This window comes from Macaca thibetana, chromosome 6 (assembly GCF_024542745.1).
Source record: "Macaca thibetana thibetana isolate TM-01 chromosome 6, ASM2454274v1, whole genome shotgun sequence".
NCBI lineage: Eukaryota > Metazoa > Chordata > Mammalia > Primates > Cercopithecidae > Macaca > Macaca thibetana.
The window spans coordinates 70,170,280-70,185,362 of NC_065583.1; the positions used below are offsets into that span (position 1 = coordinate 70,170,280).

The 15,083-nt window shown below is 37.5% G+C and overlaps 1 protein-coding gene across 1 annotated transcript in view; it reads right to left on the minus strand.

The window, feature by feature from the left end:
* Positions 1-15,083, minus strand: part of CAMK4 (calcium/calmodulin dependent protein kinase IV) — a 258,982-nt gene that overhangs the window by 111,485 nt on the left and 132,414 nt on the right. The window contains exon 3 of the mRNA XM_050793067.1: positions 1,429-1,491. Coding sequence (XP_050649024.1) covers positions 1,429-1,491 — 63 coding nt within the window. The remainder of the gene's footprint in view (positions 1-1,428; positions 1,492-15,083) is intronic.

Below are 15,083 nucleotides of genomic sequence, written 5' to 3' on the forward strand. Positions count from 1 at the left end.
AAGGAATCCTCAGAAAAGTAGTGGTGACAGTGAGTTGATTGAGCATACCACCGTTTTCATCACATTCAGATAATCCAGTTTTAGATATTTTTCTCCATATATACGAGAATCTAGTAACCAGGACTATCCTACACTTGAGGAAAATTCTACATTGACTTATCTTTGGAGAGAAGAGATGGATAATGTAAAAGTGGTGATGGAGTATGGGAGATTTTATTAACTGCTTACCCAAAACCCTTTTCTCCCTACTTTAATATGAAGAGAACTCTGATTTGTTCAGAGATGGTGTCTAGCCCCACACTGTAGATTATGAATGGTCTCAGCCACTAATTTCACAGCCTCCATGCAGTTAAGGGTAATCTTGTGACTAGCTCCAGCCAACAAAATTTGAAGAGACTTTTGCTGCCACAGTTTCTGAGAAAGTTTTTACTCTTCTCATGAGAATTGGCAGCTGAGATCCTTCCATCTTTTTCCTATTTTGAATATAGACGTGATGACTTGCAAAAATTGTGGAACAGCCATGTTAGGCCCAGGAGGGAAAAGCGTGAGGATGAAAGTCAACGCACTGAGAATGGCAGAACCAAGGATGGTATCTGGATGGCAGCACTGAGGAGCTGAGCCAGAAAACTGCCTGATTTTTGTTGCTTGCAACATATGGAAAATATTTGTTTAAATCATCCTATTCAAGTTTTCTGCTACTTATAGCTGAATGCTTCCCTAACTCATACATTAAATTTTAAGCACTTTGCCTTGAACCTAAGCATTGCAGGCCATCCCCTTGGACGTCACAACTTCCTCAGAGAAATGGGCAAAAATGCTTTTTTGAAGTAGATGGCTTAATTCATAAAAACAACTTACGACCTGGAAAATGATTTTGTTCTTTTTCACTTCATCAGTTCAAGAAAGCTTTTTACTAGATCTTTGCCTCAGAGGCTGTCTGGACAAAGCCTGAAGCAGAACTTCTGAGAACATTTTATTTTCTGCATTCAAGCACATCATTTATTTGCATCTTCACATTGTTCTTGAAGCAATCCTCTCTCAAAGCAGACTGAAATGACTTTGGAGAGCAATGTATTTTCTTCACAGGCTTTTTCAGTAATGGAAAATTAATAAGATAGGCACACAAAAGAAGGAAAAAGCCAGTGTTTTTAGAGCAAAACAAAACTCTTTGATTTTTATCCTTTTATGCATGAAAATAAAGATGGTGTATATTGCTAATCTATTTTGGAACTTTTTCAGAGGTATTACTTGTAAGACTTATTCAGCCAAAGGATTGAAAATATGATGAGATGAGGACAAGAGCTAGTACATGGTAGCTATCAGTGGTGGGAGAATCCCCTTTCCATTATCAGCATTGACAGTGAAGGACAAAGGTCCCTTTCTCTAGCTCTGGAAATCATTTCAAATAGTAGGTTAAAAACCACTTACAATGTTTGGATGTGAGAGGCGAAGAAGAACTCCTATCTCAGTTCTTACGATTTTTTTGTCCACCTAAAAGGCAAAATAAAAGAGATAAACTGAAAGAAACTCCCCCTTCATTGTAGCAGAGAAATAGAAACAGCAATAACTACCTGGGTGAATCAGGAAATTGGCAGAGCCTAATTCCTTAGCTTTTGTGTGTGTGTCTCCTTCCTCTCTTTCTTTTTCAGCTGCACATCCTTTCTCTCTGCTTCCAACATAAGACAGAGCCAAGAACTAGTACGGATCACAACTTGTCAGACTCCTTACACGGCATCTTCCCCACTTTCCTATCAAAAGTCATCACTGTCACAACTAACGCCCAAGTTCATCTCAACCTATCCTTCTTCTTTGTCTTCCTTTCTTACATGGAAGTCTGTCTAAACCCCATTGGAGCTGTCAATCACTTCACTTGTCCTTCTCACACAGATGTAGCACAAAACCCAACCTACCCAACGAGAGTATCCTGTTCCCTGGCCATTGTGATAGGGTCAGGAATATTCACCTGACCCAAGTCATCCCAGTCAGAAGCCTCTCCAAAAATTTTGCTCAAACAAATAAAGAAACAGGTATTCCATCTTTCTCTGAAATTATGAGAGCAAAAGAGGATACAGTCTGCTTCTAATAGTGAACAGTTTTGATACCATATGGAGACTACTTTATTAAAATGAGGCCAACAGAGGGAAAAAAAACATTGCTGAGTTACGAAGCAAGAGGACTGTTGATATAATTTAACCCCCTAGATTCAGTTATGCTGATTTGCCCTTTGAACTTCTAATTATATGAGCCACTACATTTCCTTTTTCTGCTTACGTTATCCAGAGTTAGTTTTTGTTGCTTGCCATGAAAGAATCCTAGTTAGTTCACCACTTGGTCTCTACGTTTGGGACAATGGCAGTTTAGTTCAGGATATTCCAAAATTAGGGATATTCTCTCTAGCCCAATGACTGACTTCTTTAATCACAATAAGCTGGCATTTCAGGGCTCTAAAAGTTATATAGTAGACATAAAGGTTTTAATGTCTTCCTCTCCAACAAAATTTATCGAAACAATTGATAGCTATAATACCTGAACTCTTACTATGGTTTCTGCCATTTGAGCTGTCCTGAACCTTTGAAGTAGCAAGAGTTTACATGGTTTTAGAAATGAAGAAGTTTATGTGCAATTCACAGCCAAACTCTGTAGGCATATCCAAGAGACTGCTTCAAATGGGAAATGGGTTCTCCCCTTTCAGTTACTTCTCCTGAGGAAGAAAAGGCTGGCCTCAGGAGAAATCCAAGTGCATGTCAATGGTGATAACCAATCACAACTTTCAAGATGATGATGAACAACATCCAGTTATTTAATATTCATTCTTTAATGAAAACAGTAACCAACAAGCATGCAATCTTTAAAAATAAAAAAGGAATGAATACTCAAAAGAATTTTTCAAACATTTTATGTTCTTTTTCTTGGTTGCAACATATACATATATTTCACATTTCTTTTTTCTGGCAAATACAATTTTGCCAGACACTAGAGTACCTCATTTAAAGAAAGCAGTCACCATTTATAAATGCCTTCAGTTTTTATGAGATGAAAAAATGTTTACAAGGAGATCTTAAGGAGTTCCCAGCCCAGTGAGAGATTCCTCAAGAGTTTATTTCACCCATATATACAATAAAACATTAAATAGCCATATAGTCATGGTAAGGCCTCTTAAACTGCAATAAAAGTTTCGGTTATTCATACAGGCAATCAAGAGGCTCAGAATGTTTTAATATATTCTTGCTAAAGAAAGTCAAACTATTAAAATCAATTTGCAATACTACAAAACAAAAATGTATTTTACTTTTGTTGTTTGGATGCCAGTCTGTGCAACCCAGCATACTTCTTAAAATATTTATAAACATCTCACATAAAAATGCAACATCAGCTATAAATTCTTAGAGGAGGGAATGAATATATGATCTGTACATTTTAATATCTGACAGTTAATATGAGGCCATTACATAAGAGGGAAGACTCATTGTGAATAGAGAAAAGCAAGTTGGTAAGAAATAACCTAACTCAAGTGACTGTACATCAAATTGATAGGTTCTGGCGCTTTAGAAGCAAAGGAGTAAAGGAAGACACACATCTTGATACATTCGGTGCTCTCTAACCCAAGAACTTTGGAGGCTGTTTCAGCAGTCTTCCACGGACACTAAACATAGCTACTCTGCATGATTCAGACTATGTATTGACCAAAGCTCTTTCAGTTGCAAGTAACAAACACTCAGCTCAAACTCACATAATAAGTCCCAAATGGTAATTTATTGGCACATGTAACTGGGATGTCAGAGTAGATCTATCTGCAGACATAACCAAATTAAGAGGTTCTGACTCAAATAACCTCTCTCTCCCCTGTGCATGTTTGTGTCTCTGTCTATATCTCTCCTTTCCAAATGGCATGAAACATGGCCACAGAAGCTCCAAGTCTGTATTTCTAAGATAAGAGAGATGCCGTCTCTCAACATCTATCTAATCTCAAATGGTATTCTCATTAGCCTTGCTTGATTTACATGCCTATTCCTGGATGTAGGAGACATGTAACCATGACAAGGCCAAGAATGGGTCATAAGTGCCCTCCTTTGACCATGGTTGAGGGAGATGGGAGGCTTGGTTCCCTCAAAGAATGAATGTTGTCAGACACTGAGGACTCCCTTATTGCTTGCTTGTAGTAGTTGCTCCCTTCATTTTACATTTACCTAAGATCCTGAAGTATTACTCTCTCAGTTTCTTCCATGTCCCAGACTAATCAATCAATAACATAATTATTCATTCATAAGAACTCTTGCCATCAGTTTATTTCATATTCAAAGTTTTGACCACCTACCAGTAACCCAAATGGGCCCTACCAAAGAGCAATTTAGAATTTTGCCTAGAAACTCTTTTGAATCCATACTGAAAGCTGATGTAGGAGCAATCACTTAACTGGTGAAAAACCTAGCAGGCTGCCTAGTTTTGTACCTCAATTCTGCTGTTTTCTCTACTTCTGGGCAGCAATCTTGTCAATTGTTTTGATGTCACTGGTGATATAATTTGAAGGAAAGTAAAGAAGTCTAAGAAAATGATGGCTCTAGCCAATATGAATGGTTGGAATAGAAACTGAGATAAATAATTTACTAACATCTATGTGCTTTGTGAGGCAGAAGAGAATCATAACTTCCACTATATTGTCAAAACTTCTAAATCAGAGAATATTAAATAGATAAAATTTAAAAACCAAAAAGTGTGTTTTATTTAACTGGAAATTTTAGAATGTCTGAGTAATTTATCTAGTTTCTATGTAATGAATGTACAGTACACAGTAAGGGTAGGTCTAAAATAGGTTTTAAGCACTCAGCCCCATGTTAAATAATTGGGTCACAGGAAAAAACAAATGAAATATGGTCCTTCCTAAAGTAAGATTACAATCTAATTTGGGAGATGTAACTGATCTACACAATGTTAACAGAAGATAGTGAAAGATGGAAGAATGCAAGTTACAAATCAATTTTGTTTTAAAAGTTCCATTTTTCAGTGGAAGACAGCTTTTCTGAGTCAACTGCTGCCAATATTCAAACAGTGGGCTTATTCTAAAAGACTTTTGACATTACCAGTCCTTTAAAAAAATCACACTGTTGCTAATACAAAATGGAGAATGTTTTGCTAGAATGTGCACCAGGTACATGGAAGTAGTGTAAGATGTGGGTTGCTGATAGCCAGTCAGTGGGTATAGGCAGCATGGTCCAGGAGGTAGTAGAATGGCAGCACAAGACTCTAAAAGTTTTTTCATTTAGTGAAAAAAATACATTTTGTAAAAATTATCTAGCAAGAGACAAACACTTATACCAAATGACGAATGAAAGATATTTGAAAAAGAGAGGCGTTACTAGAACAGTCAGATGGCATTGTCATCTTCTATTTCAGTTTCTGCAGATGCTATTACAACATACGGATACAGATTTTTTTTTTTAAGATGGATTCTCGATCTATTGCCAGGCTAGAGTGCAATGGCGTGATCTCGGCTCACTGCAACCTCCGCCTCCCAAGTTCAAGCGATTCTCCTGCCTCAGCCTCCTGAGTAGTTGGGACTACAGTCATGCACCACCACGCCCAGGAAATTTTTGTATTTTTAATAGAGACGGGGTTTCACCATGTTGGCCAGGATGGTCTCTATCTCTTGACCTCGTGATCCACCCATGCCGGCCTCCCAAAGTGCTGGGATCACCATCTTCTCTTCAGGTCAACAAGGATGTCCTTGCTAATACCAAATAAATGAATTTGTCACTATTGCACAATGCTTTAAAGAAAATTTTAAGGACACAAGTGTTCCTCAATTAAGACAGTTATACTAGAATTTATTTTTCTCACAATATATTTGAGTTTTTGTAATATAGGTTTCTTCCACTCCCACCCCCGCCATTTTTCAGATATTTCTGATCAAAGTAAAATGAGATAGTAGAATCCTTTAATTTTTTCACATTATATATTTATATTAAACAAATATTTTCTAATACAAATACGCATTCTGAACAAATTTACCTATTACCATGTTGTATAGGGCATATTACATAAAATGTTATTTCTTTTTAGTTCTTTGAGAGTTAAATGATCTAAAGTTCAATAATCTAAACTCAAAAAATACTCAGAACAGGCCAGATTGCAAAAAGTCTGGGCTAGCAAACTTCTGTTAAAATCATTTGCTTTTAATTCAGAATTAATTTTTCTATAAAAACATTTTTTAAAAAGGTTATTATTTTCCCATGATACTCTATATCATCATTTCTCAATTTAAAATATGGTCTCAGGGTGATTCCAGGTTCTTGGGACCCTTTCAGGGTATATGTAGGGTTCTCCCTTTTCCAGTTGCATATGTGAATAAGGTCAGACTGTTTCCACATACAGTCAGCCCTCCATATCTGTGGGTTCAGCATCTTCAATTCAACTAACCATGCATGGAAAATATTTGGGAAATAAATCCCAACAACAATAAAAAATAACATAACAATTAAAATATTCACATAAAAAGACAGTATAACAACTGTTTACATAGCATTTACATATTAGGTGTTAGAAATAATCTAGAGATTATTTAAAGAATATTAGAGCACGTTCATAAATGATATGCAAATACTATGCCATTTTATAGTTTAAGGGACTTAAACATCTGTGAATTTTGGTATCTGCAGGGGTCCTGGAACCAATCTCACATGGATACTGAGGAATGACCATACTTCAAACGAAACAACAAACGGCAACAATTGAATGCAAAACTTTATGAGAATCAAGCTGTGTTCGATTAGATCAGATAGTAAAGAGATTTGCAAAATAATGCTACTCTTCTCACTAAATATTTTTTATTTTGAAAAGTATAGACATTTTTTTATTTATGTTAAAATATAATGGGTTTATTGCAATTTAAAAATTAACTGGTAAATTTTAAAAATATCCATTTTAGTCTCTCATACAGCAAATATGCATAGCTATTTTGAATTCTCAATAATTTTGTATATCTGGGTGTGGTGGCTCACGCCTGTAATCCCAGAACTTTGGGAAGCCAAGGTGGGTGTATCACTTGGAGCCAGGAGTTTGAGACAAGCCTGGCCAACATGGCGAAACCCTGTCTCTATTAAAAATACAAAATTAGCATGGCATGGCATGGCATGGCAACACATGCCTGTAATCCCAGACACTCAGGAGGCTGAGGCAGAAAGAACCCAGGAGGTGGAGTTTGCAGTGAGCTCAGATTGTGCCACTGTACTCCAGTCTGGGCAACAGAATGAGACCCTGTCTCAATAATAAATATACTATTAATAAATAATAATATAATATTAAAATAATAATTATTATTATTTTGTGAGTAGAAAGGGCTCCTAAAGCCAAAACTTTGAAAATCACTACTCCAAAAAATTATACATTTGAAAATAGAATAAAAAGAAGAAAAAACTTCTAGTAAAAATAATTTAAATGAAGGAAAAATGTCAATACAGTCTCATTTCTGCTTCTCTGAATGCTGGGGCCAGGGTGAATAATGTGCAGGGCATAGTTTGGTGGAGGCTGAGAAGGGTGAAGCAAATAAGAATCTCTGAAGCGGGAACATGGAGAAAAGTAAGGCTAAAACACCGTCAATCCAAAGAGAGTAAACTAAGCAACAAAAGCTGTATTACGAGTTAAAGTAATGATGACCAAGGAAACCAGCAGAGGGTAATTTTGAACAAAATGGAAATGGACAGCTATATAGCTAAGAAGCCAAGGATAAGACCGTACTGAAGCCAGGAAATCCTTTCCAGAAGGATAAGCTGAGGGCCATCTATTTGTTGCTTTTTGTAAAGAAGTCTGAGAGCTTCTTAAATAGCCATACTCTCAGGGGCAGTTTTCTTTAAAGGTATCATGTCTTGGAGGTCACACAAGTGCAGGTCTTGATAGCCATCTCCTCTCAACCTTTCCAATATTCTTCTCATTACAGAAGTTGGTGTTTTCCTTGCACTTCTAAATTCCCTTTCCAAATTCCTGGAGAGCTCTCACATTACCACTCAGAATGAATAATATTTTCCTAGAAAATAACTGTCAAGCAAACCACAAAAGTCAATGGGCAGCTATCTGAACAGTCATTATTGCCACTTGAAATTAGCTTCCAAGTGTGACCATAATTAGCATCTTGAGAAGCATCAACAGATGGTTTTAAGAAACCATTCATGACAACAACAATGAAATCCTAAAACTTACCTTTAGTATCTACAAAATACCTTCAAGAATAGCGGTTTTTCCTTACTAACAATTTACAATAAATATGTATTTTACTAAAATCTTAACTTGGGCTAATTAACCCAAGTTCCCTAGGAAAAAACACTTGAGGCATGGATCAACATTCTGTGCTTTATTTGGGAAATCCAACGCAGTGAGAATGACAAAAAAGGGAAATGCAGAAAGGTCAGAGACACAATGCAGCCAGCACCAAACATCCTAATGAGTTATAAAGACATACAGCAGGTCATATGGGCAGCTGCATCCCATGGGCACATGGTACTTCTCCAGAGACGTTGTACCAGGCTACTACTCCTTGAAGAAGTCCATGGGAAGGAGGAAGAAGGGGGAATTTACCTACTCAGGAATTTCCTTTGTTTCCCATTGCTGAAATTTGGCCCATGGGTTAACTTTTCCATGATTTCTGGGAAGTATATGGGGTCTCGCTGGCAGTCATTTGTGATGGTATATTCCTCCACAGGAAATGTCATCTCTCATTCAAACCCAAAAGTAGCTATAACAGCCAGAAATTTCAGGCATATGCTTGGTTGACCTATCTGCATGAAATAGCTAAAGGTCATTCACTTCCCCTGGCTCGGGTAGCAAGTAGGCGGAAAAAAATATGAGGCAGCCCATCAGAGTTTTGTCCAATCATAGTGCATTCTAGAGTTTTTATCTGTTACTAGGTGCTATGATTTGAATGCATTCCCCAAAAGTTCATGTGTTGGAAACTTAGTTGCCATTGTATCAGTATTAAGAGGTAGAGCCTTTAGGAGATGATTAAGTCATGAAGTACTTGCTCTCATGAGTGATTTATTGCCATCATCCTGGGAGTGAGACAGTTATGATGGGAGTGGCTCTTGATGAAAGGATAAGTTCAGTTCTATTTCTCTCTGTGACACAAGACTTGCTTCAGGATCCTGCCCATCCACCATGAGATGACCCTACCTTCCAGAACTATGAGTCAAATACATTTCTGTTTATTATCTAGTCTTTGGTATTCTGTTTATAGCAATAGAAAATGAACTAAGGCACCAGGTAAACTAAATTGACAGCAGTGGACTCATAGTCTTGCTTCTCTAATTTATGATGTGTTATTGCTCATCAGAAAGAACCTTGTCTCCATTTATTTGTCATTGCTCTTGTTACTAATATGAAGTAGATAACCATCAAATGAATTGGGCACATGACGTTTTTCTGTAATGCCTTGTCCTAGCTCCTCTACTTAAACTGCCCTAAATGTTCTACTGGTCTTTGATATACTTTCTGAAGATTATACACAGAAAAAAATTAAAATTTAATAAAAGAAATTATACAGATTTTTATAGTTTCAACACTCCACAACACTCAAGGTTTCTTAAAACTGAAAAAAAATCCCAATTTTCCTGTCTGTCCCCATGGCAGGGGAGAAAGAAGTAGATAAGAGGTATAATTCTAGAGTAACACCAGAGAAAAAGGCTCCACCCCTGGAATGGGATTGATGAAATACAGATCCTTCACTAAGATATGCAGCAAATACATTCTTGTGCTAGGACCAACATGGTTGATGAGGAAAACAGAAATAATTAAAAACATATGAAGAAGAAAGCAATGATGGCTTAAAGGAAAAAAGGGAAAACCAGTTTCTGCTTTGTGGTAATTACAAATGGAGAGAGGGGGTGAATAAACTGGACCACTTGGCTATCTTAGATGCGGCCTATATCCAGACTTTGGAAGTTCAAATACTCTTGGAAAACTGGGGTGACCTGTGCAACTAGAGACTGCTGCTCTTTTTGTTCTTAATCATTCAGGCAAGTAAAGTAGCATTTCCACATAAAATGCTCAGCCTTATCTTATTTTCCCTGCAGAGATTAAGACTATAAATCTTGTTTTGTCTCTGTATTCTGTCTTTGGCTTCTTTGGCTTATTTTTGATACGAATGATGTCCAGAGATATGATGCAAAGTACATAATTGTGCTCTTCAAATCCTTTATGGAAACAAGCAGAATATAAGTCATTAATGGATAAATAAATAAGCAACCAAATGTCTTTATGCTTTCCCAATGATTCCCTATGCATAACTTCTGCTTAATTTAGCATCCTATTTTTTGACATTCAACAAGTACATGTTGGCACTAACATGCTTGGTGAAAAATCTTGACAACTGGAATTTTGTTAAATTCAAGAATGACAGTTTTGGTCTACAAGAATTTGAAAGCTAAGAACTTCTGTTTGAACACCCCAAAATCAAATGTAGGACACATAAAAAAATTGAGGTTTTCCTACATGAGGCTGGTACTTCCAATAAATACAGAATTGTAACCAAGTCTGATTATTTATTTTCATCCCCTTGTTCCACCATAAACCCGGGAATCTCATGACTGTCTCACATTTTTCAGTGTTCCCAAGGAGTAGCTTGTTTTTGGTCCAGTAGGAAATGTACCCCAAGGCCTGGAAGTAGGATAGATATCCTTCTTGCTCCTCATTGCTATGCCCAAATCATCTCTCTTCCTCTTCCTCCAAAATCCCAGCTCCTTTGAAATGTCTTCCATCAGCAAATACATCCTGCAACTCCTCCTCATTGTAGTCATCTTCCCATCTCCCTTTCACGAACACACTCCTATACTGAACATTTTAGCATGTATGTCTCCATCTCAACCATTATTCCCCATAATCATTCTTAACAACTTCAACTTTCACATGCATGGTTCATTCAACATTCTTGCCTCTCAGTTCTTTTACCACTTCCTCAATTCTTATTTAGCAACTCATTTCCATGACAACTTCTCAGGCCTTCTTGTTACCATAAACTCGACCACATCACAAATCTTGATTTCAAACACTACACTCTCTGATTTCTACGACCTATCTTTACAGCTCCTACTTGGCTTAGGTTCTATGTCCACTAGTATAAGCCTTGTTCTGCTTATGCATATCTCCAACTTCTTTGCCCTTGTCTCCTTCAGTTGTATTTGCCAGGAAAACCTTTAATTTGTTTAAACGCTACTCTTCCCTTATTTAATCCATGTCTATGCCTGAAATGAAGTGACTGAAAGAAAATGCACAGCTATGGTGGCTGGTCCTATTTCTAATTTGTGACCCCAACTCTTAAGAGTCCTCAGCTTTCTCACTCTGCAAAAGAACATTTTACACCTTCCCTCCTCCAACTTCTAATAGTCTTTCCTCCCTTTATTCTCATCTCATGACTTTGCTTTTAATTCACTGAGAAGTTATAAAAAATTTCAAAGATTATCTTCTCATCAACCAATCTACTGATTTGTATGCATCTGTATTCAATTGATTTTATCCATTTATTTCACAAACAGTTTTAAGCACCCACTATGTATAGATGCTACTCTGGGCATGAGGATACAGCAGTAAACAAAATAGGTAAACTTCCCACCCTAAGAAGTTTATGTTTTAATAAAGACAGAAAAAGAATAAGTAAATATATAAAAGGTCCATAGTTGGTAAGTACAATGCAGAAAAGCAAAAGAAAACAAAACCAAGGTAAGGAAGCTTGAGTGATGAAGGGTACTATCTGTGATGGATGGTTAGAGAAGCTATCTCCGATACAGTAACAGGAAATATCCCCTTGGATCTGTAGGAGAAAAGTTTCAGACAGAAAAAGAGTAAATGCAAAGGCCCTCAGCTATGTGTGGGGCTTGGAACAACTGAGAGTGAGGAGGCCAGTTTAGCCAGAGCAAAGTGGCGTGGAAAGAAAGCAGTAGATGATGACAGAGGCTCTTCACAATCAGAAGCTGGGTCATGAAAAGTCATGCTGCCCATGGTAAGAACTTTACATTTTAGTATAAAAGAGATTAGACACAATTGAAGGATTTTGAGAGAAGAGTGATATGATCTTAGTTAAATTTTAAAAGGATTCTCTGACTCTTATATGGGTGAGAATAATGGGACAAGTAAAAGCAGAGAGATCCAAGAAGAGGCTATGGCAGTTATCCAGGTGAGAGATGATGAAGGTTTGGGCCCAGGTGGTAGTGTTGAAGGGAGTGAGACATGGATGGATGTTTTTTAAAGAAGAGCCATCAGTATTTGAAGATGGACTGGCTATGGGATATAAGAGAAAAAGAAGTATAAAGGGTGACTGCAAGTTTTTTGATCTGAGAAACAGGAAGAATAAAATTGACACTTGCTGAGATGGAGAAGTAGGAGAGAAGCAGCTTCAGACAAATGCTAATAATGCCCTGGCCCTGTCCATTGTGCTGATTTCTCCTAGTATTCTTTCTCTTCTTCTACCCTGGCTCACTGATCATCTTCCAGGAAGCCAGGATAGTTTCCACTTTTGGGTCTTTTCACTTGGCACTTGACAGTACTCTGTCTCAAATGCTCTTTTCCAAGATTGTTCAGTGTGAGTTTAGGCTCAATGAAGAAGAGAATGGAAAGGATCACGGCACAGAGTGGGAAACAGTTTAGAGGTGAGGGCAGCAACAAGCATTGGACATGGTGCGGTGGAACAAGAAGGAGACTGATACTGCAAGGAAAACCAATACTCTACATTACATTTAACACTGACTAGCATGAAGCCAACCTTGTTCTGATCAGTATGGGAAGACAGACTCTAATCATCAGATAAGCTTGTCTTTGAGCATTGTAAAACCCAATATTTTTTATAACTCTGTTACTAGCCACCTTCTATTCCCCGCAGACTCTAAGACATTGGGAGGAACAAAAGGAGAAAAGAAGGAATTTCCAATACTGGAGGAAGCCCAGGACTGAAATAGAGTTTAGGCAAAACAAGAGTGCCTGTGGGAAGCTTAACCTAGAAAGACACTTCTATTTCAGAACTTGAAGCCTTTGTAAGACAGGTAGATTCAGAACAGAGCAGTGTCTCCAAAGGGAGTTACCTCTGCCTCTTCACTCTTAGATTCTAAATACAAACCTATGTGCTTGCAGATGCCAGAAATTATTTTCACAGGAAACGGTCTTTTTATTTTGCAATGAATGCAATAGGACTAAAATATTCCTGGGAGATATAACAAGTTAAACAAAGTTAATACAAAGAATTTAGCTAATGCCCGACTCTCACCAGAAAGAGGTTGGGCTTAGCAAAGGCAGGGCAAAGAGGGAAAGAACCTGATAGATAAAGCAGAAGAAGGATCTTCATGTCTTTACCCAGCACTTTTCTCTCTTGCTTCTTTTATCCGCATCTCCCTAGGATCTAGAACATAACGAGCATGACCCTGATTTAATACCTCTCATCTTTAAAAAGGTCTCTCAGTCCCTTACCATACCCTCCTGCTCCCAAAGCATATCTCTGCTTCCCTTCACAGGAAACCTCTCTAGTGTTGCCTCTGCATTCTTTCTTCACTTCTTCACCTGGGAGTAGAGGAAATAAAATTGATTATTTCATGTCACCATTCTGGTCTGACTTCTCTCCTACTTTAAAGGCAACGGCAATATTATAATATTTCCTAACTTGCCTCACTGCTTTGATCCTTATCCTTTATATTCATTCCCTCTGCACACAGCATCCAGAATGGTATCTTTAAAATGTAAATCAGATCATGTTACTCTCAGCTTAAATGCCTTTGTTGGAGTCCCACTGTGCTTAGAATAAGTATAAACTCTTTGCCGTAGACCTTAAAACTTAGGACGGCTTGGCCTCACCCTATTGGTCTGAGGTCACTGTCCTCGTATGCAGGCCATTCAACTTCTAGATCAAGCTTCAAGGCCTTTGCATTTGCTATTTCCTCTTCCATCAGGCCTCCTTTTTCACTCTGTTCACTGAGAGTGACCGAGAGGCCTTTCCTGACCGTTCCATCAAAAGTAGTTACACACTAACACACATACGACATGCACACATATACACACCATGAGTTATACCGTTCAATTTTTTATAACAGTTACAAAAAGCTATGTTATCATTTAATTACTAATTCATCATCTGTTTCTTCCATTGGAGCATGAGTTCTATGACAGAAAGGATCTTGTCTATTTTCTACATACGCTATCTTTGGCATTATTTAACAATACTTGGCATTTAATAATTTGTTAAATGAATGAATGAGGTATGGAGGCTGGTGATTGAACACAAAAGGCTGGCAGCTCAAAGAAAAAAATTCCAGTTTAACATTAAGCTTCGGTTAGATGACATCAGAATTGGTTAGTCAGTTCTCATCCTGCAACTTAAGGCTACATGACATTTTTTTCATGTTATTGACACCAACGGAGTGGAGAATTTCTGTTTCATAGCCAGAGCTAAGTATCCAGATCCTCTAGAGCCTCTAGATTCTCTTTTAAGGTAAGTGAAGAACACATGGAAAAATATAAATTATGAATGCACAGGTGAAGTTACTGACCTTCTAAATCCACTGTAGCAAGTACTGATACTCCTGCTCACTCCTCTCCCCTATCTCAGTCTATAGACCTTTTATAGATGCCAGAGAGAAATCCTGTACTTTTCCTTCCAACAGCACACATTCCCTTCAATTTGAGTGTTCCATCATTTGTATCAAACAGAATCACAGAGTGATTAAAAGAGAATGAAGTGGTAGAGATTAGAAAATGAAAATGGTGAGAATTGGAATGTACTATCCATTCCCAAAGAAGCAACTATGATATCCTTGGTAAGCGGAAAATAATTCTACAGATGCAGCTGTGGATATTTTGACTTGCCTCTGTGCCCTCCATGGGCACAGAGCCTGGCTGGGTCTTTACTCCTCATATGTCCCAAGAAGGTGCCAGCATCAGCACGGTCTTATGAAAAAGAAACTGATTAACAAAGAGAGAATTAATGTTAAGCCTCCCAAATTATTTTTTAAGATTCATGCTGTCAGGGATAGAAGGAAATCAACACATATTATATATTTTTATAAACGTATCATAGTCACATTTAAAAATACAGAAAATATAAAAAGAATGAGGAATATATCTAC